Genomic DNA, 24,080 nt, shown 5'->3' with positions numbered 1-24,080 from the left:
GAGTCACCCATTCCATCTCCTGGTGGCGAAAGCAGTCCTGACAGTTTCCTGCTGATGAAGGCTCCCCTCCTCGCTCCTCTCCCCCCTCGCCTATAGACATTGACTGCCCTTGCCCGGCTCTATCTCTGCACTTGACCAATCCACTCCATCAGCTCCACCACTCTCAGCTCCACACAGATTTGCAGGCTGCAACCAATTCCATTTTTATGATACTCTCATTCACTCCTCTCCTCCCCCACTGCTGCTGCTAAACCAGTCACCTGTGGGCTCGGAGGGACTCGGACCCCCCCCCCCCCCCCATATCCCGCCCTCCTCACTCCACTCCTCTCCTTCCTATCGACTAGCTCTCCTACTCTTGCCAATTCCACGCCCAATTCTCACTCAGTTTTTGCTCCAACCCACTTTTAGTCCTTTCACTTCCTGTAAAATGTCTCCTGCCTCTAGCCAACCATTACCAATTTTCTTCGACACACTGTTTCCGATTAGCCTCTGGTCTTCCTCTTTCCCTTCCGCTTTCCCCTCCGCTCTCCATCTCTGTCTCTGCCTATCCCCCCCTTATATATCCTCAGCCTTCCCTTGCTTTCTCCCCATCTCCAGTGGCATGAATATATTATTATCTACACAATAGAGCCCTGCTTATTGTTTATGAATTACCAGCCTTGCGGCCAAACAAAGCCTATTTTCATAAGAAACCTCCATTTCATTTCAGCTCCAATTAGATTGGGGGGCTAAAGAATAGGAGTCCTCAGGCCTCAGCCCCTAAGGATGGCAGGTCCATTCAGCTTCATTCAATGGGGCCTTATTGCTTTCCCATACAAAAGAGCACGTGGACGGGCTTTCAGACTGAAACACCAACCAAAAATGACTGGGAGACAGTACTGTACAATAACAAATCTTTAAAGAAAGGACACTGAGTGCTTATCCTCCCATCCATCAATTCATCCCTCACTCTTCACTTTCTTCTCCTCCTCTGTGCGTTTATTGTGAGACCTGGACATTAATGATAGACAGTTGAAAGAGAAAAGGAGAGAAAGAAAGAGAAGAAGAAAGAGGCAGAGCAGCTCAGTTTTTCCACAATACATGTCAAGCCTAAATGATCACTGGCTGCTGAATAGACAGATGGAAGGGGAAAGAAGTGAGTCGTGTGTGTGTGTACAGCTGATTGATTCTTTGCTTTGAAAAGAGGGGAAAAAAGAGGGAATGAAAGAGAAGGAAGACCTCGATGCGTTTTCTGAGCTCCACAATGGTTGTGGGGTCTGAGGCGTTATTGTGCAGCAGCCTCAGTGACAAGCTGTCAGTCCGTCCTGGTGGGAGGGTGGCAGCGAGAGTGAAGAGGGGCTGGGGAAGGCCGGATACCTCCTTAATACATGCCTGGCTTTTCAGTTCATACGTTTCACAGCCAACCATTAGGTTGTGTCCGTGTGAAATGGGGGTGGAAACACAGTAAAAGTCTGTATTTTCTTTTTCACTCCGCCTGTAAAGGTGCATCCGTCCTGCACCGGGACGTTACCCGACACCAGGAAGCAAGTCGGGCTGACAAAGGTCAGAGCACGACACGGTCGCCCTTGGCTTTATATGCCCAGATCTGCTCCACAGCATGAATGTGAATTGTGCCTTTTGTTCCTCTGCAGGAATATTCAGCGTGAAACAAAAGGCGACTGTTTTCATTACTCACGAGTGGACAAGGTGAGGGTCGCCGTGAAAAGGTCGACATCTGGAGCTCATTCATCCAGCAGCAGCAGCAGAAAGGGGTCGTCTCGCCCCCACGAAGCTTTTCACGACTATCAAGGGCGTGCAATGGTCCGGTTGATCCGGAAACACGCAGAGATCCACAGATCCACGTGCACGACGGTCGAGTCGGGGTCAAGGACGAGATGCAATCGGCGTCAGTCAAACCTGTATTCAGCCGTTTCACATGACTTTAGTTGCATTTAAAATGCCACCCGAGGCTCATTTTCATCCTTAAATCAGGTTCAGTCAGTCAATTCGTGTAAACGCAGGCGTCTCCTGCTAGCGAGACTCGTCCTTGTGCGTCTCTGTCCTACCGACAGATGGCCGGTCCTCGTTTTCGGAGTAGCATTTAAGCAGATTTAACAGAGACTCGGGCTCATTCTTCTAAAAAACACATTTATTGCAAAGGCTCATCTTTTAGCTGTATTGAATATGATACAGCAGAAGTTCTGTATCTGTACAATTCCCTCGGATGCCTGGAGAGAAAGTCAAAAGATAACACCAAATAAAATAAAAAAAACAGACACAAAAGATGAGCTTCTGGGCACAAGCTTAAAATCACCGGGCTCGCGTCGGGATAAAAGGCCGAACAAAATAATTTCATTAAAAAAAATTTTTTTAAATAACATTAGAGCGGTCTTGAAATGTCAGGGGTCAAGGTCAGACCCCGGTGACCTTTAACACCATTAAAGTACCGGAAGAGCACAGACCATTTGCCTGTAAACAGAGGGGGCGGGGCTTCTGCTGTCCTCCAGCCACACTGAACACTGCGAAACAGCAACTGATTCTGAAGCGACGTCTCCACCTCATCATCAATCCTGCTGTTCAGGGAATGTTGGAGCGGAACATACGATCCAGCCTAGAACTGACTCGTGTCCTTCCACCAGCTGGGCAGCGGCGATGCTTAGAGCAAACACACAACCACCCGCTTACAGATTCACTCTCCACCCCTCACACACACACACGACCAGCGTTAAATGATGAAGCGTGTGACTGTGTGTGTGCGTCTCCAGCACATACAGGAACAAGGTATTTCTCTTTCCCAAGCGCAGATGGAGACGGCCCTCAGAGGTTCGTCTCGTCCCATGTGGGGTCGTTCATGCTCTTCAGCACCTTCCTCACAACCTTTTCTAGATCCTTCCGTGCTCTTTGCTCTTCTTCCAGTGACCGCTTCATCTTCTTGTTATCCTGTGTGGTAAAACGATCCAGTCATTCATGTTTGCTGCAGCCACAAATTTATATCCAGGTGTCACAAAGTGTATTTAAGCCCTTTTGCCGGCAGCTAGAATTATGCCTACACTTTCGTTGCTAACAATCGGTCCAACCAGCTGATTTCATATGGAAGACGGATCAGGTGAACCCGGTTCTTCACAGAACATCCCAAACATTCACCTGCTTCAGCTCCTGAACCTCGTCCCTCAGGGCGTACACCACATCCACCAGGCTCCTTAACAACAGAACACCAGGTTAACAGACCGGCGACGCCAGACGGGGGCTGATGAGTCAAAGAACAAGGGTCAATAGTTCACGGACGTGTCGCCAGCGAGTCACGGAACACACACGGGGGGGGGGGGGGGGGGGACCAGAGGGAACCCACGGGGAGAACATACAAACTTTGCACAGGTAGGATTTGAACCCGGTACCTTCTTGCTGTGAGGCAACAGTGCTACCCACTGCACCACCCTATAACAGTAACTTTGCCCAAATATTTTATTTAATCAATGAACCTGAGCCCTGAAAAGGAACATGAACGGAGAAGTCTTACTTTTCTTCCACTGCACTCTGTCCGTTTCGACTGGGACCCTCTATCAGGACCTTCCTCTCACGGGGGATGATCACGTGAAGTCCGGTTTCCGTTAGCGGTCCTGTTTCAAAACAGAAGAGCACTCAATAATGGGCAGTGTGCTCGTCTCAGCTTCAGGACAGCCTTCATCGGTAGCCGTAGGGGGGGGGGGGGGGGGCATCATGCAGAGAGCAGATACCAGACGAGAGCCAGAGGGAAGAGAAAGGAAGTTAAGATACCACACAAACACACACACAGACAATTTATCCACATTACAATTCTGTCAATCTGAAATGAATTGAAACGCGCACATCTTTCCCCCCAAACAACAACAACAATCAAATCTGCCTTTTCAACAAATCATCACAATTCCAGTCGAGTGTCTACCAAATGACAGATTTATTCAGAACTCATATTACAGCGTTTGGGACTTGAACATTTCAGCAGTGTGGAACAAATACACCGACGGCGCTGTCACGATGAGACACGGCCACGAGCGAACCGAGTACAGCATTAGAGCACACAGAGCGCGGCGTCCTCGCCCCGCCTGACCCACAGGTTGACTTCTTAAACCCACAGAATACACCCGTCACAAAGTTTAGGACATGACATACGGACAGTGCTCAAATGCTCTGCAAAGGTAGAATGGATTTCTTTAGTTTTTTCTTGCTCCGTATTTACAGAAAGGGAGACGATGTGCTCTTATATTTCAAGTCCACTCTGACAGTATTCTGAGGTTCAATGAGTAACTCGCATAGAAACGATCTTGTGTAGTTCAGTTCTTCTGTTCCTGTTATTTTAATCCACACAGATATGATCATTTACACTACAAATGAGCATTTACTTTACAGCAACACCGAATACTTAAGTCTACCATTAGGACTATATCGTACACACCCTAGGTAGAAGACAGAAAGTACAGAATTCAACAGACTCTATCCCCACACCCACTGGCCCTTTACATGATTGTGCAAATGAATTCAAACACTTCTTGTTGTAATTTTCAGTGTAAACTTTGATATAGACGAATGTTAAAAAAAAAAAGAAAAGAAATGATTCTTCCAGGGATCATTTTGTAAACATTGACATACAGAATCAAATATAAATAATAAAAAAAAACAACAACATCTGCATACAAAAAAAAGAAGGAATACAATAAAGAAATACTTTCTGAAACAGCAGAAAGTACTGCAACATGGACCGACGTACATCATTCGCATTTCTCGCTGTAAAAGGAGATTAGAACCTAAGTGGATGCCAACCTGTACTTTTTAATAGTAATACTGGAAAAATATTTCTTCATAAAAAATAGTCATCGATGCAGGAGACATGGGAAACGGCACACGCCAGACAGCGCAGGCGCGTAGTCCGGATTATGAGGCCATCGGCGCTACTTTGTTGTAACACGAGGGCTGTTTGTTTTTGATTTAACAATAATCTGGTCAGATTACCAGACTTCTGTAATGGCTACCCCCTTCATAAAATAGTTCAATGCCCATTTTTTGTCAGAGTTTTACGACAGGATTGGAACCACTCCCGCGTCTTAAATCACAAGCCAGACTCAGACAAGTTGAGAGAAACCTAACTGCAATCAGATTCCCTTCCCTTCCCTGCGTACGCTAAACTATGCTCTCCTGTATCTGAAACCAAAATATATGTTTTTAACAGATCCGAGAGTGGCATCATGCCCCGTCATCTAACTCTCCAAACCCTCTCACAAAATGTTGAACTATTCCTTTAACTCAGAGAAAAGAAGAAGACGTTTAGATTTGTCCTCTCAGACTTCAGCTGTTAGGCAGTATTTCGCAGTTTTGTATTTTTATTGTAAGACTGAGATGCTGTTTAAATGGATTAATTCTAATTTACTTTGTTCATGAACGGACTTGAGGTTTCAAACCAAATATAAATGCAACCCTGTAGAACCAATGACAGATGGTGAAGATCAGGCTTTAAGGGATGATGCTTAGACTATGTAATACAGTAAATTATTGAAATGAATCCTTAAATTTTGGTCAATTCTTAAAAAAAACATTCTTACTTAATTCTCAGGAAGCTATCTAGAGCTAAAGTATTCATCATTGTCTGATATTGATCCCATTAATTAACTGGAATTTAGTTTGTGATTCACACAAGACTGAAATGTTCTTGATCGCAAACATCGTTTTCAGAGATGTCTTCACTCCATTGAAGGTGGAATAGGGACGTCTCCGGATTAGACTAACAAGGACACTGATCCTGAAGAGGCCCTTGTGCTAGGGTGTAAATGGAATTTCAATGTTTGCAGTGTAAAAAGTGCAGAACTATGACAATAAAAACTCATCTTAATATTGACTCTTAAAACATTATTTTTTCAAAGCTGCAAGAATCACAAGCAAAATGCCAAAATTTTGTTTGAAATCACTGAAAGCAGAGAAAATTATTTAAAAAACCAGCCAATCAAATCAATTTGCAAGGCTGCATACAAAAAGGGGTTTTCTTGAATTAAGGTTGAACTGATCATTTCATTCATTTTAACTAATCCGCTAGCGTTACCGGTACACCAACTGGACAGAGGAGAGGTTTAAGTTCCAGTAGCAGCAACTTCAAATCTCGGTCTAGTAAAAAAAAAAAAAATAAAGTGGCTTTTGGTTTTGTGGAATGTTAAATTTTATTTGCTTTGCGCTGTCAATGTGAATAAAAATCCAAATTATGAAAAAAGAAGTTCAGGTATTTAATTTGAATGTTGCTATATTGCCAGGCGATGAATGTGTGTATGGCATCTGTGCTATGTTTGAGCATGTGTGCTCTAAAGATACAGGAGAGAAGTAGTAGATGACAAACAGAATACACTCGTTCCTGGATTACATCTGAATATCAGACAGGAAAAGATCTGCCCCCCCCCCCTTTTATCCCTCCCTTATATTCCACTCCGACATCCCTGTACTCCCCGCAGAGAGTGGTGGTAACATTCAAGATAAATGAACAAGAAATAGCTAAACATCTACCGCATGACGACGACACAGAGAGGAGGCACGTAAAAGGGAAAGTGGCAAGGCAACAGGGAGATGTCCGAAACATCTGAACACAAATAGTTAAAATAAATAAAGTAAATAACTTAAAAATATCATAGAAAATAAATACATAAAAAAAAAAAAATGTTGTTTATTTGAATACATTGAAGATAAGAGAGGTAAGCACGCTGTACTTTACATTACAGCACAGTGTGGCAGCACCGTGCGTTCTTTAGTTCTGGTGAGAGATGCAGCTCTTACGCGGCACTGAACCCATCCTGTAACTGTGGGTGGTCCAGATGGAGTCATAGTCAGAGTCCTCCGAAAGGTCAGAGGACAATTCAGGCCGTGGCACGCTGCTACGGCGGCCCGGAGAGTCCATACAGGACCGGTCCACGTCGGCCAACACGTGGTTGTGCATCAGGTCAGTGCCTTGCCAGGCTGGTCGGGGTGTGCAGGGTTTTGGTGGTGACAGTGCAAATGAAAGGGGGGGGGGAAATGGTAGGCAGAAAAGAGCGATGGTGCAAAACGACGACAACGACAACAAATGGTAAATCACAAAAACCAGAGTGGTGCAGGACGGGATGATTTAAAACAGAATACATGGAGGGAAAAAAATATAGTACAGCATGGGAAAAGCAATGGCAAGAGAGAAACAGAAGAAACTCAAGGTAAAGCAGAGAAATGCCAACGAGTGAGGAGAGGAAGACAGGAAGAAAGATACTGTTAAAAAGATCAGTTCAGAATGCCAGTGTTAAAGAAAGTTACAGAACAAAGGTGCAGCAGCGACAGCGTAGTCGGTGCCGTCAGCGCTTCTCTTCTTTTGAGCATGCACATGTGATAAGAGTTGGTTTTCTTACTAGAGTTAAGAGTCTGCCTAGTTTTGGCACTGGTACAGTACGCCTCAATAACTTTCAAGATCTGGGCGTCTTCCTCCAGAGCAGCGGTACCTGAGAAAGACAAGGCGAAAGGCAAGCGCTTTATTCACAGCCGCAGCTCTGCATGCACAAATGACAGCGTGTGCAACAGTTGGACATAGGAAATGCTAAGTTTTAGCATTTTATGCAAAAGACAAATGACTAAAGGGGGAACCAGCAAGTCCGGACAGAAGAAAGCAAATTGTTTTCCAGTGTTCTAAAGCTCAGTAATCAATAACAATATAGCTTGTTTGTTATATCACATTAAATTGTACGTGTGTAAGATAAAATATATGTATATTTTTACACGATCGTGATAATGACGATTACACAATCAGTCAAGAAAGATGTTAAACGTACTCTTCCTCAAAGCAAAGTCTTCCTCAGACTGTTTCCTCTCAGGCTTGCGTTTAGGAAGAAGTTTCTTGACACTCTTAGGACTTTTACTGAGATCCTGTACATCAGGGGCGGAAAAGGGCGATTGAAAGCCAATCAATGAATTGTCATAAAATAAAATACTGAAATGTGTTCCTGCCGGTATAAAAACAGTCTCTCACTTCCTTGTAGCACAGGGCCGCAGAAGGCCGTAAAGGGGGCGCGGGCCGCAGACAGCTCAGACTCCAGGGTTTGGGGGTGTTAGGTGGCTCTAGTGGGCCCCACATCATGGTGCTCGAAAGAGATGTTCCATGGGAGGAGGGGTGAGGCAGGGTGTGGTAGGTGGGAGCTACTGTCATGGCCCTACCCTCGGCGTGCCGGGATGGGGTGAGCGGGTGAGACGGGAGCTGCGAAATGAAAGGAAACAACGAGATTCATCAGAAAAACGACCGGCCTGACAGTCACTTCCTTCTGGCAGTAACAATTCCAGCTCGTAGTTGTCAAGGAGTCAATTCCTTGCATTTGTTCACGGGCTTAGCCAATAAAGTTGATTTGGATTAAACATGAAGAAGCTACAAATTTGAAAAGGTGAATGCTTTGCACACATTTTAAACCCAGCAGCATAGAAGATCTATAAAGTCTGAACTAATGTCATCATTAACAGACAATGTTTTCAAACTGAATGAAAGAGGCCATTTGTGCAAACGCCTGAACATAATGATACTCGTAAGCCCCAGAAAGTTTGGGATACAATTAAAAGAATTTCCATGATATACTAATCACTTCTACTTTCCATCTATTTGCGGCTTTTTATCCAGAACCCGACACGTACAGCACATCCAGGTTAAGACTGGATAGGATAAGGGGCGGATCTTCCTGCAGACCCACTGCCTGGTACACGCATTCACAGGTTATACGATCATTTGTCAAACAGTTACTTCTTGACAAAATACCGGAAAACTGATGGAGGCCAAATATTTATTTGATGAATTGGTATTCAGGTCAATAAATGTAGCAACCAGAATCCTTTCACAGAGCTTACAGGCATTTAGTGAGGCAGCCAATAGCATGTCGGCGTTGGGTTTCAACCACATACTATAAATGAAACTGTGTGAGTGTTGGCGTTGATGTGCTGACCGTGTGGCAGGGAACAGTGAGTGGCTTGTGGCTGGGTGCTGCAGCAGCAGTGTGTTTGATCTGTCGGGTTAGGTGCTCCACCCAGTCCTGCAGGTCCTGCTGGTGGGTGCACACCACCTGGAGGCGATCAAACATCGTGCCTGCAGGAACAGACGGTGTTGTTGAATGCCTGATGTATAAATAAGTCACATCCTGAATCCTGCCCGTCTCAAGCTGCCTCACCGTTGAGCTCAAAAGCGTTTTTATGGGCTTCACAGTCTTCTAGTTTATTCACCGTCATGCTGGCGAGGGGCAATTTCCCCTGCAGGATGGAAAGAGATGCAGCCTTTCAGGCACACGTCTACTATTAAAGGGGCAGTCAGCTGATCCTGGGGAATGTTTATTCCTTACCTGGAATATGAAGCCACTCATCCTGGGGCTGGCAGACAACATGAGGAGAACGTGAGGGAAGAGCATGAGGTAACGCTCAGTCTTCTCCTGCCGAACAGGAATAGATCCAAGAAATACTTGAAGTGAGTTCTCTGGTGAAGCGTTAGGCCTTTTACTCTATACATGATCTGTACAGCAGCAAACCAAGAAGAGGACTTGGACATAGCAGTTAAAGCCCTTGTGTTAACTATTGCTTACTTTATATATTTTACTTGAAATCGCTAAACTACTTACTCCCGAGAAATTTCTCAGACCATTAACACGACGGATGTGATTAAACAAGTATCTTATTCGTTGTTTACTCCCATTGTCTTCAGTTTCATCCTGTGATTTCATCAAAGTGAATCTCTGACATAAACTGCTTTCACCGATGCAACTAATTCTCTCACGTCACTCAAATCACAGCGTAACCTAGAATAAAGCCTTTAAGTGAGGTAGTTAGCGAATCCTAATGGAGAGGAATGCCTGAAAATATGTCACTTTTGACAGAACTCTTAAAGAGCGGAGCGCCCTGGTCACAACGAGCGATCATTAGAAGCTGTTCTCAGAACCTTTTCATTTCATCACCTTCACTTTGCAGAGGCTTTTGTCCAAAGAAATTCATTAGTGCACTCGTTTTATTCACCATAAAGGTTTCAGTGCACTTAAGGTGTCGCAGTAAGAAGAACTGATTCTACTCTAGTTAACTTATTACAAATACATTATCTTAGATTAAGTTACATGAACGCAGAAAGACGGTGACGATTAATCTTTCTAATTACTCTTCATTTCATTTCTCTTTTATACTACAGCTGTGATTAACCCTGCGAGATGCATGGAATGTGTTACATGAGCTTAAAAATAAATATTAATTTTGATCTGAATTATTGTAAAAAATAAAATAAAATGTGGGAAAAATGAGAAGAGACGACATCAGCTGCAGTTTGTATCAAAATGCATGGCAGGCAGTGGCGGCCGATGGTACCTCTGAGCCGGGACTCTGGACTAAGACCTGGCTCATGTAGAGGACAGAGCCCAGGGTCTTAATGTCGTCCCCCTCCCACAGCCGGATATTCTCAGTGAGGATCTGCAGCTCCAGTTCCTTGCGCTTCCGTCTCTCCTGGCACAGAGTCTGACGCAGTGAAATCAATAAAGAGAGCTTTAATGCCTGTTATTAATCCATTTTACTTCTTATTAAATCTGGTAACATGCTACATCTGAGAGAAGAAGAACCGAGAGCAGCTTACAGACACATTTTTGAAAGATGCCATGCACTTCTGAATGTCTGGCCGGTCAGGATGACCCTCCTAAAAACAGAATGAATGAAACACGGCTGTTAAACACGTGTTCTAACACAAGCGCTCTGTGCAGCCGCTCGGATACAAACCTCCATGTGCCTCTCCAGCTCCTTCAGTAAGTTGGGGTACTTGTCAAGTCTCATAAAGGGTTTACTGAGGCCTGTAGTCAGGGTGAGGATCCCCGGAGTGACTGCACCCCTCCCCTCCATGAACTCTCCCAACACATCTCTGCAAGGGGAGGGAGAGATCGTGAGACAAATTAAAACATTGAATGGTTGCATCAAGAAAGCATTTTATCTGTACGCCATGCTGGTACCTCTCCCGTATACTCCTAAGGTGAACTGGATTTCCCTCATGGGAACAAACAAACCAAGACCGGTAAAAACATGACCTCCTTGGCGGAAGTAAACAGCAGAATGCGATTAAATCTGACACTGAGATTAACCTGGTTTCATTTTCTAACTTGGTAATTGGTGTATAACTTTAATGGTATATAACGTTTAAGGAAACAAACACATTTTGAGACAGAGACACAAGTCAAACCAGCATTTTAAGAACGATAGAGCTTGACGCTAACCCATTACTGAAGGACAGATGGACAAAGGGACAGATGTAATCCATGACAGCATGATAGAATGAGCATCCAACAAAAACTCCAGTCCCGTTTCCGTATTCCGATACAAATGGCTGCTATCCTTTGTAACGCGAAAAAAAACCTCCTACTTCTCTCCTTGCTGCTGCACAACAACAGTTTGAACAGATATCTAAACTCCATACCCATATTGCGTGAGCACGTTCACTGCAGATGGGTGGTTGGAGCAGTAACCGGCATAAAGGGCCTTCATCTGTGGCATGAGGTTGAGGAAGAAGCCTCCCACTCTTTGCTGGATCTCCGGAAGCCTGACGAGAAAATACAAAATCACATTCATAAAATGCTTCAGGCAAGAAAAGAGCCAGGATATGCGTGTTTTTAAAAAATTAAAATAAGAACAACAGCAAGCAGCCGTTAGCTAGCAAGAAGAAGAAACTCAGTTGACGTCTTCAGACTGGGGAGGAAGGACGAGTCTGGGAGGTCCTTCTCTTCTGAGGAGGGGATGTAAACCGTTGTATAATAGGCAAGGCAACTGGTGCGTGTGCGTGTGTGTGTGTGTGTGTGTTGTTTGTGTTCCCTGCAGGGGGTAGGCTAGTACGCTCCAGTAGCATAAATACTGCAATGCAGGGAAGCTGCAGTACATGCTAGAAGTAAAGTGTAACAGTATACGATTGCTAAATCTGAGGTTTAAATCAAACTCCCTGTAGTTCAGCCAGCTCAACACTAGATGTCCCCACTGCTCCTCTTGAAAGAGTGCGAGTCTGCTGCAGTGGGGGGCTGAGATGGAGGGGAGGGACTAACTTGGTGCACTCCTCCAGCGATTGGACGAGCATCTGCTGGAAGGTGCTGATCTCTTCCAGGTTTCCCAGGATCAGGGCAGCGTCTGAGCAGCTCAGCCTGGAGGAAGAGGAGTCAAGCAGCTAAAATGTTCACGTCTACTGATCCGGGTTCTTCTTCTGCAACAACACCACGAAGATAACTCGGTGCTGTTTTCATCGGACTTCTAGTCGTACCTGTCGGAGCTCTGAAGGGGTCGCAGGTAGTTTGTCAGAATGCTCTGGAGGTCCTTGGAGTATTCAGTCTCTGTTTCTAGAATGTTCTGCAGCACCTACGATGCAAATAAGAAAAAACAGCTTCGATATTATTTATTGAATTTTGTATATTTAACAAATTATTGCAAAAAATGGTTAAAAAAATTTAGAACCTTTTTTTATACTTAAATATTGACATTAGAATTGCTTCTATCCAACTGGAACACCAAAATAAATTACATTGTGAGTTTATGATTGATTACATTTAGTTTGTTTGTCTCTGATTAAATCTATGAACTGTTTTGCAAAAAATGGGCAATTCAAAATTCACAAGATCACAAGTTCAGACCATTTTGAGTAATCCTGCTAACAGTCAAAGCAACACATGGGAGGAGAAGCACAGCTCCGGGCTCCAGCTAAACCAGGCATCAAAACAAGAGTGAGGATCCTTAAAGGCAAACATGACGTGAGTGTAATTAGATTTTTAATAAGTACCGACTGGAATCCTTACAAGGTTATAGTAGGTCTTGCTGATTGCTGAGGTGTCAAAGCCCTTGGGTGGGCTCTTCAGAGTGCCAGACTTGGGGGACACTTGTTTGTCTGAGACCAGGGACAAAAGAAATTAATCAGTGCACAAAAGTCTACCGAGCATGACTGAACGTCGACTGACACGGAAAATCAGCAAGGCATTACAACCCTGAAACATGCTCATCATGTCTCGTTCGTTTTAGTGATTTTGTTCCAATTACGGTCGTCTTTCTTTTATCTAGTGAAACTATGACTGTCCCGTTTGTGTATTGCAAACACAATCAGCTGCTGATCTGTGCAGGCTCGAGTTTATTAAACCGACGGCGCCTAACGTGGACAGAAACGATCGTTTAAATGTTCAGAGACAAAATAAATCAGAGGCTCAGATTTTGATCGTCTCTTGCCACCATAAGCAGGTTCGCGAGTGAGAATAAACAGGCCTCGAGACGCAGCAGATGTAAGACAGCGTTGCTGACATGAGGCCAGATGGAACGGTAGGATGCTGTTTACCGGCTGCTTCTGTCTGACTGCTTAAAAGGATTTCTTCCCTCCTGCTGCTCTTTCACACCCTCGCAGGGGAGGACGGCCGTATTCAGAAATGTGTTAGCATGAAGGATGTCGCCGAAGATGTAATGAAACGCCACGCTAATGCATTAACAGCAACACATCACTGATGCTGAGGTACCCACCCGAGCCTTTGAGCTCACGGGCATAGTTGCTAGGAAACCACCCGGTCCTGACGCCGAGCGTCCCCTCCCACCAGCCCCCGTCCTCCTGACGAGTCACGCTGATGATATCACCCTTGTCGAAGGTGAGCTCATCCTCGTTGGTCTGCTGGAAGTTGAAGCGCGCCTTGACCAGCAGCTGCTGCCCACTGTTTTCAGACATGTCCTAAAGAAAGGGGGAGGTAGAGCAGAGACGTGAGAGGAGAGCAGGACGGCTTTCACGAAGAAGGGTTTTATAATAAAACAGATCAAACCAGCGAAGCACCGAGAGAGCAGCTCATTCCCCTCCTAACTGGATCGACACCGTCCACATGGTGATCTGGATCATCGTCAAAGAGTTCTAAACTGTTCTTGATATCTTTATACACCAACCATGAAAAGTAAACGTGAATCAGAGTCGATGCGTATTTGTCACTGATTTGTTTTGTCAATGTCAAAATCGAATATTTTTTCCAGACAGCATTCTGGATCCGATATGGATGAAATTCGGTGATGAGATGGAGGCCCCCGCCCTACATGACTGTGTCAAATTCTAAATACATCGGTCAATTATCAACCGAGATATTGAGGAACACATTTTGAAGCTCCATTGACTGCAATGCTCAAGTGATCCAGAACCCGGGATCTCTTCTGGATCTTCACCAAAATCTAATCTGTTCCTGGTAACATTCCCAACAGTTCCTGACAATTGTTTTTTCTTTAATCAACAAACCCGAGACATGAAGAAAGATCTGACAGCAGTGAAACAATTGCTACATTCACTTTATTGAAGTACATTCCTCTGTTGATCAAGTATTATATGGAACTGCGCTTTGATTAACAAAACCCAACAATACAATGTAATTAAATACGACACCTAGACCATTAATTATATTCAACTACATTATCTGAACTTGATGGGTGATAATGTCACAGAGCCCAAGTTTAAATGACTCACACGTGTGGCGTTCCTAAACTCGGTTGTTGGCGGGCGTTCTCCTTACCAGACTGCGAAACTGGCTCTGGAGCAGCTTGGAGGACCGGGCGAGCGAAGCCTGACTGGAGAGCGACTCGAATGACTTGATGCGATGGGCTGAAGAGTACCGGGCACACACGGAATCGCTGCCCACGCCAATATCTGAACAGGAAAGGCAAAAAAACATAAACGCGTTGGCGCTAGGATCCCCACTCGGCATGGAGCAAATGTTCACTAACCTGCAGTGACTTTGTTCAGAGCGACCAGGCTGCTCAGCACCTTGGAGAAGTTCAGGCCCAGCAGCAGGTCACTGGCCTCAAACGGCTGTGGGCGAGAGACAGAGGCCGTGAGCCAGAGAGGCAGGAGTTCATCCGGGGGCAAGTGTCCTGCGTGGAGACGAACGCTGCTGCAGCAGGACTGTATCGTCGCTCAGCCGCAGCACCAGATGCCAGGCAGTCGATCAATAACTCTCATCTCTGACAGAGTCAGCAGCTGGTGCAGACAGGCCGCTCCGACGCAGACGCCTTTTAAAAAGGTGACGGCTGACCTTGGATCAGATAAACAGAAATCCCTCATTTCTGGATTTAACGGTCGCCTCGCAGCAACACGGCTCGAGGTTTTGAGCCTTTGCCGCCTGTGATCTGGCTTCATCCCAAAGTTCCAGCAGGACTATCGCATGGACACAAACAGGTCAAAGGTCAAAGGTTCCAAAGACAGGCGGGGCCCAGTTGTTTTAGAAAAGACCTGGATTTCTGAGGGTGAAATATTCTGGTCAGGATTCGAAGATTTGACTTTATACGGGCGCATAAACAAAGATGCTCGGTTCCTCCCGGGTCCGATCTCCGCACCACTTTGACAGGAATGATCTTTGGACATTCACACCCTGAAGACTCTCAGCGTCTTCGCTCCATCAGGAAGCTCCAAACACACCAACAGCCGAAGGACTCGTAATTACCGTAAGATGGAGAGCACACAGGTTTCACAGATAGGATGGCTTCGTGGGAACTATTAACAGCAAACATGGAGAGGAAGGAGCAGCTTTGCTGCCTCGATGTCAGCGTGCCTCTTCCTCTTCCTCAGAATGAATGCATCCCCGCTGACGACCGTAGTCATCCTCTCGCTTCAGTTACACCGAAGACGACTTTCATCTTCCTCTCTGATTGCAAGATACGTCCCGAGGCGATATCTGAATGGCTCGTGCGAGCGTGAGGAACACTCCATTTAGCACCCTCTTCCTCACTGACTGACAACTGCCTCTAAATATTCAGTAAATGCATTAAAAACATTTATCAGCAGGAACTGCTTGATTTATTTAATTCCTGAATCTCAGATTTCCCAGATTATCCTTGAGATACTTCCAGCCTCAGCAGTGATGAATGAGAAAAATGAAGCATTCATGCACACGCCATGATGATGATGACGATGATGATTAGCATGACATTAATTTGACGAACCTGAATGAAGCTGCATTCGATGTAACCCGATTAAAGTTCAATACTTCAGACACCATCTTGTTCATGCAGAGGTCACAGACAGAAGAGGCTAAAGGTCAGGATCCGCTGATGCCAACGTGTCAAACGCAGCGTCTGCGTTGTCAGATCTGCAGGAGCAACAAACCTGCTGCAATGTCTCCAGCGACGAAGAAGAAGAGGGTTAGTCCTGAGCCGCTGCGGCTTCAGCACGCCGTCACAACGACCCGGAGGGAACCCACGGAGAGAACTAACTACACAGGAAGGCCACGCCGTCCTCACCACTGCGCCACCGTGTTGCCGGTCGACTAGCATGTGGCGCTCAGCCAAACACGCAGATTAACTCCACGAGGAAGAGACGGGTCAGGACAGCATCTCTGTCAGTCGGTCCCGCGAGAGCCCCCCCCCCCCCCCCGGCTCCAACTTAGACCCAAAGCTGCCCGGGGTAGGAGCCAGCAGGGCGCCGGGCCCGGGAGAAGAGCCCGGTTTCTGGAGATGACCAGAGCAGATTACTGTTGTTGTGGACGTGTCTGCTCTGGTCATCTCCAGAGTCAGACGCATGAAGGAGAAATATCGTTGGGTGGAATAGGGCCATCGCAAGCAGGACTATTTTACCGTTTCCTTCTTTCACTCTGGTTTAAACCTAATAACAGCCTTAATGAGACGTCCAGCCCGGCCATCGTTCATATCGAGACTCCGGCCTGGAAGCTTCCTGATTGGACACTTGGCTCTGGTGGAATTGCAGCCGCTTCCCCAGCCTTATTGAAAAGGCTGATCTGCCATTACTTGTGGCATCAGCAGTTATGACCAGTCATTAGCAGCTGCACTTTTTCCTTTTCTTTTAAAACCACAATAACGCACCCGCTGCTGTGCCGTTTGTTTAAACGACGAGAGGACGCTCGTCATAAGGTAAAGCACCTTTATTTGCATTAAAGGCTGTCAAACGTCAGTCAAACATCAAACAAAGCAAAGCAAAAGCGGAGTTTTATTGTCGGAACATGACATCTCGTTGTTTTTACACCTTACATGCAAAGACACAGAAACAGGCGGAATAAAAGTGGATGTTTGACCAATCAGACTTGCAGACTGTTGCTCCACCAAAGCCTCCTGCTTCCCTGCCATTGTGCAGCCACTTAGAGGGCCGTCTCAATGTGACTTAACATGACAGCGCTCCCTCTCCACCTCTCGCTCAGTGGCTGGGGGGGGGGGGTGCTGAGGAACACTGAGATGTACTGTCAAACTCTTCTATTCACGGCCCAACAGAGTCTGAGGCGGCGTGATGTCCTCCATTTCCTTAAGACGATGGAGCCATTCTCACGGCGTACTCAGATATCAATGCACAGAGACGAATATATATATACACATACCATAATATATATACTTCATTACAGCCTCGAGACCCAATAGCCAGACATGCAAGATAAAAACATAAATGTTCCCACAGATATGATTAATAATAAATAATAATAATACCCCGAGTTCCATATTAGACCTACTTATATGGGGATTATCCTGGAAAAAGAAAAGACTATTTATACAAGATTGCGTTGATGATAAAATCACGCACGCGCCCGGGGACAAAGCTCTGCATTGATTAGGAAGCGTGACGTCAGTCTATGGACGTCAGCGCCTGTGAAGCAGGCTACAATATTCCAATCTTATCATTTGACAAACTTTAGATTGACAAAAAAAATAGCAAACGCATCGTCACAGGACGGACGGACGGACGGACAAGCTCCACACCGGGCGATGGGTGCTCGTCCTCGGGTGTTCACTCCTCCCCCCCCCCCCCCGCCGCATCAGGGGCTCGTCCGCCCTCCAGACACATTATTGTATCCTCTTAAAACAAACCACAGGCTGCAGTACTTCCCCTGAGAATACACGGACATGCGTTTGGTGTAAAACGCAGGATTACATCGACAATCAGTGTACTCACCTCGACGCGGAACGACGCGCAGCCCCTGAGGAACTCCTTTATGTTGGACAGACACTCGCCGTCGTTCTTCGGTTCCTGGTAAACCTGTAAAAGCAGGGGGACTCTGGTTGGAGGCGCTTCCGGTTCACGCTGCGGGTTTCCTGCTCTTCCTACGGTCGTTTTTTAGAATCTCTAATGTGGAAAAATGCACATTGTTGACCAACCAACTCGCGTCCTAGTCTGCAACGGGCCTGACGCCGTCTGGGGGGGAGGCTGTACTCCGGTCGGGGGGAAATGACGTCGACAAATAGACCCCCGTCGGACCGGTAGTGGTGCAACACACACCCCACCCCACCCCCCCTCAGTGGGTTTCACCCAAAACAAAACATTTTATATTAATTCTAACCCTCGTAAAAAGTTAATACAAGAAAATAACTCCACTAACTCCAAACAGTGACGTCATGCGGATGTACTGCTTGACTGCTGTATTTTTTTAATGTAATCTTCCGCCTGAAAACAGTGTTTTTATACAAATAGACATGATGGCTTCCATCTAATCCTGAAAGGTCACTCTCGTGTTAGACCAACCCATAATTATACAACCGCCTCAGAGACCGCGCACAAATAACATCTGGAAAAACATTAACGAATGGCCAACACGGCCAGCTAAATTAAATTAGCCGCCGTTTTAGTTTTCGCTGCGCGTCTGTTAGTGGATTTACGGTACAGGAGCTGGAAGTGGACAAAAGTGAAGTTTAACGAATGAGTGAAAACAGTTTATAATCCGGTGGGATTATTATTATCTGTGTTGCACATTATGACAATAGTTAGATAATAAATAAGTCTAAAATAACAAAAATGACTAACGGGTTTTATTTTAAAGCATCATCTGAACTTCCTTTTTTTGATTTCGTTTTGGGACAATTTTACTGCTCATAAAAATCAAAAGGCTTTCTCACAATTCAACAAATGTATCATAGTCATATAAGAGATATTTTTGTGAAGAGCTGCCCTGCCTATTGGCATGTTAAAATGCAGGTAATTTTCCTTTACAGCTTTTTGAGAAATAAATACATAAATAAACAAATTCTGCCACCAAATGAGAAGATCTTCTCACAGAATCTGTAAATTGCGTTTTCAATGTTAAAATGTAATACCCCCCCCCCCCCCCCCACGTTATTCTGGATCCAATCCAGATGAAATTCGGAGGTGAGACAGAGCCCCCATGCATAAACATTTCCTCTCAGGTAGCTGTGTGAACTGACATTGACAAACACAAACACTGCGCTGGTTCTTTAAATGGGGGGGGGGGGGGGGGGGGGTCCTTCTCCATCTGTGCGCCTTTGCGCTCAATGGCGGCCCCACTATTACTGCTGTGATCTGTTTACAGATAAACCGGTCAACCCTGATCGAGCACAGAATGTGTCTCATCTACACTAAACCCGCATTAAAATGGAGTTCAGATCCGGGCCGTCAAACGACAATAAAGACGTGAATCCAAGGCGTTCAAACCCGCAAATAGCTTCTTAAAACGTGAATTCCATTCCACTCTGTATCTGTGATGATGCCTTATTTAGAACAGATCGATACCGGACAGCGGCCTGGTCATCACGCGCGCCTGACGCGCGTCTGTGCAGCGACGCGGCGCTGTTTTACAGACAATAACAGCGGCTTGCTGTGACCCACAAAAGAAATCGCCTCATGGACCACCGCGCAGAAAGAGAAGCCAGACGCGGAGGACAGCAGGGCTGTGTGTTCGTGTCCCTTACTTTCTCCGTGGAGCCCGGGCCGAGCCGCTCCAACAGCCTGCACAAGACCAGCCCATCTCTCAGGGAGCTCTGCAGGAAGGCTTCGGGGTCCGAGATGCTCTTCTTCGGGGACTCCAGCACCCCGAGCGTGATCAACCACGTCACCGTCTGCTCGGCCGAATTCATGTCCAGATCACGGCAGATCTTATTCCGCGAAGCGGAGCGGCTTGTGTTTGGTTTCTTAGCAGCCGGTTACGCTGTCATCTGCGTGTCAGAGCAGGGGGAGGGGGGGGGGGTCGATTAATCCACAATAGGATGCATGAGATGTGAATGAGGGACACGGGAAAAAGCCTCCGGATGACGGCTGGCTGGTGGAAACGCAAAACACGGCGAGTCCGGATCACTCCCTTGAATGATGCGCTTTCCTCCTCCGTCCTGGCGAGCTGTCAAGAGCGGTGCGCCGTGACGCGCTGAGGCGGCGGACTGCGTGCGTGTGTGCGCGCCGCAGCCGCCAGCCACTCGTCCGTTGGATGACGTCACGCAAGAGGGACACGCCAGTCAAAGGCGAATCAGCCTCAGATGATGTTGACCGTCAGCTGACGTGACACAGCAATGCACTGTGTCGGAATAAACAATACACTATACTGTTAAAAACAATACAGTTATGCAAAATAAAAAAAATGTTTCCCATTGTTATTAGTGTTGATTTGAGAGTGTTAAGACGGCCGGAAATGATTACATTGTTTTCTTGGGGGGGGGGGGGGGTAATCTGGGGGAAATTGATTTCATTTTCGAGTGATTTGATGTCAAGGTATTATTGTTTATCAAAAATATTTATGTTAAATTCTCTGATTTCCACACATTTGGGGTATGAAGCTCCAGGGAAAAGTAGAAAAGCTCTGGCAAAGCGCAGACCTCCGCCAAGCAGCTCATTCCCCTCCTAATTAGAGTTACACCGTTCACACGGTGATCTGGATCAACATCAAAAGGTTCTAAATTATTCTTGGCATCTTTATACACCAACCATGAAAGTAAAAGTAAATCGGCGTTGATGTGTATTTTTAACTGATTTTTTAAACCGTAAATGGTTTTTAATGTTAGAATGTAATATTCTTTTCTGTATCCGATCCAGAAGACATTTCTCTTGATAATGCATATCGGACCCCTTTATGACTTTTTATGATTTTTGGTGAGTGACTTGAATGTATATTTTACGAGCGGAGTACAGTATATATTCACTAAATGTATTTTGTCTTGAACGCTCGGCTGCTTTAATCATAAATTACCTCAGCGTCTAATCGTCTCACAATAATCAACTTTTTCTATGCTACAGTCGAGAAGCTGCTCTTTAACAAGAACATTTACTTTGCACTGAGGTGAACAGGTGAAATAAACATTGCGATCGATGCACATCAGCGATGCAGGACCTGGTCATGTTGACCACAGGGAGGCGCTCACCGCAAAGGAGACCCGTTGCTCCAGGGTCAAGCGGCAGCAGGGTGGCTTTCAGCTACCAACTGCACAAACAAGCCAAGCAGCAGAGCCAAAAGCATTTCCCTACTAATAAGCTCTGCTGCCTGCACTGTAAAAAATTACTGGGAATTAAATTAATCTACCAGAAGTAGCACATAATAAATGAGATTAAAAAAGGATTGTTACTGTTTGTTACATATTAAGGCTTGATATTGATCAAAATAAAATTCTTAACAGATGTTTTCAGTTTGCATTAAATTCTGATCATCCTTACCACATCCTGACAATGATGTTCTAGTCTTCACAACGCCATATGTCAGAACATGTGTAACCAATAAAGGTTTTGTTAGACTATATCCTCTACGCTTTACTCTGTCTATCTGTAGTAAACCCGCAGTGCCCAGTGCCAGCTGCAGGGACAGACAACATACCCGATCTCTCCCAACACTTCCTCATCTTCATTTTCCTTGTTAAGGCTTCTCGGACATGCATGTGTTGTCAGGAAGGTTGACTCTTGAGACCAGTGTTCTAAACAGGCAGCGTCAAGGGATGCAGTTGTGTCTTCGAGGTCCCGTCGTCATGGGTCGGTAACCATGGGTGCTCTAAGGCTGCGGAGACTGGCCCCAGGCATTCCCTGTCCATTGCCACGTTTCCACTCTGCTACACAGGAGAGTTCACGACTTCTTTGCTTTCTTGTTTTTACAGGCATTTTTAAATAAATAGGAACTTTCAAAATGTCTGTATCATCACAACCAAATGACGTGAGTCTCCCCCCAAGATAGTCAAAAACATAGGCTGAAAGGGAAGATTAGTTTTTGATGCAGATCCTGATAAAAATGTAAACCCAGGGCTTTTTTTTTTTTTTACCTCAGCTGAGAACCTGGGAGGGACTTTGTAAGTTGTATGTGTAGGTTCCTTCGGGGCTCTTCAGCTTCCTCATGCCAAAGTCAGCTGGGATAGCCCCCCCCCCCCCCCCCCGTGAGTCTGAGCATTCAGCAGAGCCGAGCTTCCTGTCCCTGGTGTCATCGCAGCGCCCCCTACCTTTGAACAGGTACGGGTAGCTGTGTCCGTCCGAGCCCAGGAACAGCAGCTTCTTCGGCTTGGTCTTGGTGGGCAAGATGGTGATGGTGCTGCCCACGCTCTGTATGGTGACGGCGCCGGATGCTGCCACCTCGCCCGGCAGCGCCATCTCCGTGGTCGTCATAGAGACCAGGCGGGGGCTGATCTCATCCAGGTGCAGCAGGTAGCTGGCTCGCTTCTGAGCTCGCTGCTGCAGGCTCATCATGATCTGACCAACGATGCACGATTAGTGCAGCCTTTATTTTACATGTCCGTGCGTTCTAGAGAACACACACACACACACACACACACACACACACACACACACACACCTGCTTGAAGGGCAGCCAGCTGCTGGCCGGGTTGGCGGGGTTTGCAGGGTTTCTCAGTCGCTCCAGGGCGGTGACGATGGCGTTGCCGTAGGTCTGCTGGAACCACGTTTCATGTGGCGTCTCGGCTGGAGCCGCCGTGATGCTGAAGACGTGGTCCAAGGCGAAAACGATGGGGCGCATCAGGGCGGAGTGCTTGTCACGCATGATAGCGATCTTCTCATCCCTGCAGAAAGAGCTCCGTTAGCTTCTTGTGGGCCGCCGGACGGTACCGGTCCACGAGGCATTCGTCACCAGGCCGCAGGGTAAGAATAAATCACCGTTATAGTTTCCGTTGTATTGGTTTTTAGAGTCTGACAGGCGTTTTATTTTGAAAAACGCTCGACTTGGTCACATGATATGTTCTTCAATAAAATAATAAATCCTTAAACTAATGAAAATGAGCACAAACAATTGGTTCTTTACAAAGCAGAAAAGGCCAACTGTGGAGGAAGAGGAGGAGCCAACAAGCGGGTTCATCAACAGGTGACTCGTGCACCAAGTCCTCTCTGCCTTAAAAACTGCTTCAACACACAGAGACCAAGAATCCGGGATTAAAGGCCTTTAGGATTTATAGACAGAATAAAACGTGAACATGAACCACAACTCCAATAAATGTGTTACGGTGAGTAGATGTTGGTGTAATAATCGTTTAATAGTTATTACCAGTGTATTATAGAAGGTTTCGTGGTTACATTTCCAGTCCTTTTTTTAAATTTAATTACCCCCGGCCCACAGAATAATGTCCCGGCATGAAGGCGGTCCGTGGCAGGATCAGGTCGCGGACCGCCGGTCTACCTGTGTGCATCCTGACTGGAGTGTGCAGCACATGAACGGACGGATGCAGTGCGTCCGATCCGATCGGAAACCCCGTTAATGGAATATTTAAAACCACCACTATTGTTAGATTCTAGTCAGACGCCTCCAGCGGCTCGGAAGCATCTTCTAACGGAACAGTTTAATGAATGTGCCTGGTGGATAATGGCGAGGAGGTTCTGGTGAACTCCAGCCGGCTCACCTGCGCAGCGTGTTGTTGTTCTGCACCCTCTTGACCTCGTCTTCCAGCTGCTGGATCCGACGCAGGACGTGCATGTGCTGCTGTTGTAGCACGCCCAGCCACAGTTCATCCCACAGCAAGGTCACCCTGCGCAGCTCGCCCACCAGCTGCTGGACCTGGAGGGGACGCACGGCATCACGCTGGCACCTCTCCAAAGCCACCTTCAGCTCACTGCACATGAAACGGCGTAGCGGTACGTGTAGCCACCTGAAGCACCATGGTCGGGTTTGCTGAACACAGTTTCTCCACGATCTTGCTGTAACAGTCCTGCATCATGGCTTGGTCCTGACTGGAGTAGACGGATGGGGGCTCTTCTGGAGCTCCTCCCTGACTGCTGCCGTCTTGCTGCTCCACCTCCCCCACCAGAGCTTCTGCCTCCATGCTGCCCAGGAAGGTGGGCAGAGCCGATGGCAATTTACTCCCTGTCAAAGCAAACGGCACATCTGGTGTTCACTGCTTACACGAAGCTACGCTGTTAGCTCCTTAAACAAAGCAGCGTTTAGTCCGTGGTGCTTCCTTCA

General features: G+C 46.3%; 1 protein-coding gene across 1 annotated transcript; it reads right to left on the bottom strand.

The window, feature by feature from the left end:
• Positions 1-2,796: 2,796 nt before the first annotated feature.
• arhgef7a (Rho guanine nucleotide exchange factor (GEF) 7a) lies at positions 2,797-19,788 on the bottom strand. The gene is made up of 22 exons (XM_068759644.1): positions 19,624-19,788; positions 17,876-17,959; positions 14,710-14,794; positions 14,499-14,632; positions 13,480-13,681; positions 12,774-12,862; positions 12,245-12,339; positions 12,033-12,128; positions 11,417-11,539; positions 10,729-10,867; positions 10,589-10,648; positions 10,327-10,473; positions 9,324-9,410; positions 9,156-9,234; positions 8,934-9,073; positions 7,979-8,203; positions 7,782-7,875; positions 7,365-7,454; positions 6,766-6,945; positions 3,497-3,596; positions 3,124-3,178; positions 2,797-2,919 (listed from the first exon to the last, which is right to left on the bottom strand). Exons 1-22 carry the CDS (start codon positions 19,786-19,788, stop codon positions 2,797-2,799), a joined length of 2,592 nt encoding a protein of 863 aa, XP_068615745.1.
• Between the last annotated feature and the right edge of the window lie 4,292 nt (positions 19,789-24,080).

Source organism: Brachionichthys hirsutus, unplaced genomic scaffold (genome assembly GCF_040956055.1).
Source record: "Brachionichthys hirsutus isolate HB-005 unplaced genomic scaffold, CSIRO-AGI_Bhir_v1 contig_1389, whole genome shotgun sequence".
Classification (NCBI taxonomy): Eukaryota; Metazoa; Chordata; class Actinopteri; order Lophiiformes; family Brachionichthyidae; genus Brachionichthys; species Brachionichthys hirsutus.
This window is presented reverse-complemented; position numbering and strand designations above follow the sequence as displayed.

Bases quoted from the DNA above. Each gene is read 5' to 3' on its own strand.
- arhgef7a (XM_068759644.1), bottom strand. From the start codon at position 19,788: ATGAATTCGGCCGAGCAGACGGTGACGTGGTTGATCACGCTCGGGGTG. The intron at 14,633-14,709 runs GTTAGTGAACAT...TTTCCTGTTCAG, and splicing joins TCTGAACAAAGTCACTGCAG to ATATTGGCGTGGGCAGCGAT. The intron at 9,074-9,155 runs GTGAGGCAGCTT...CTGTTCCTGCAG, and splicing joins AAACGCTTTTGAGCTCAACG to GCACGATGTTTGATCGCCTC.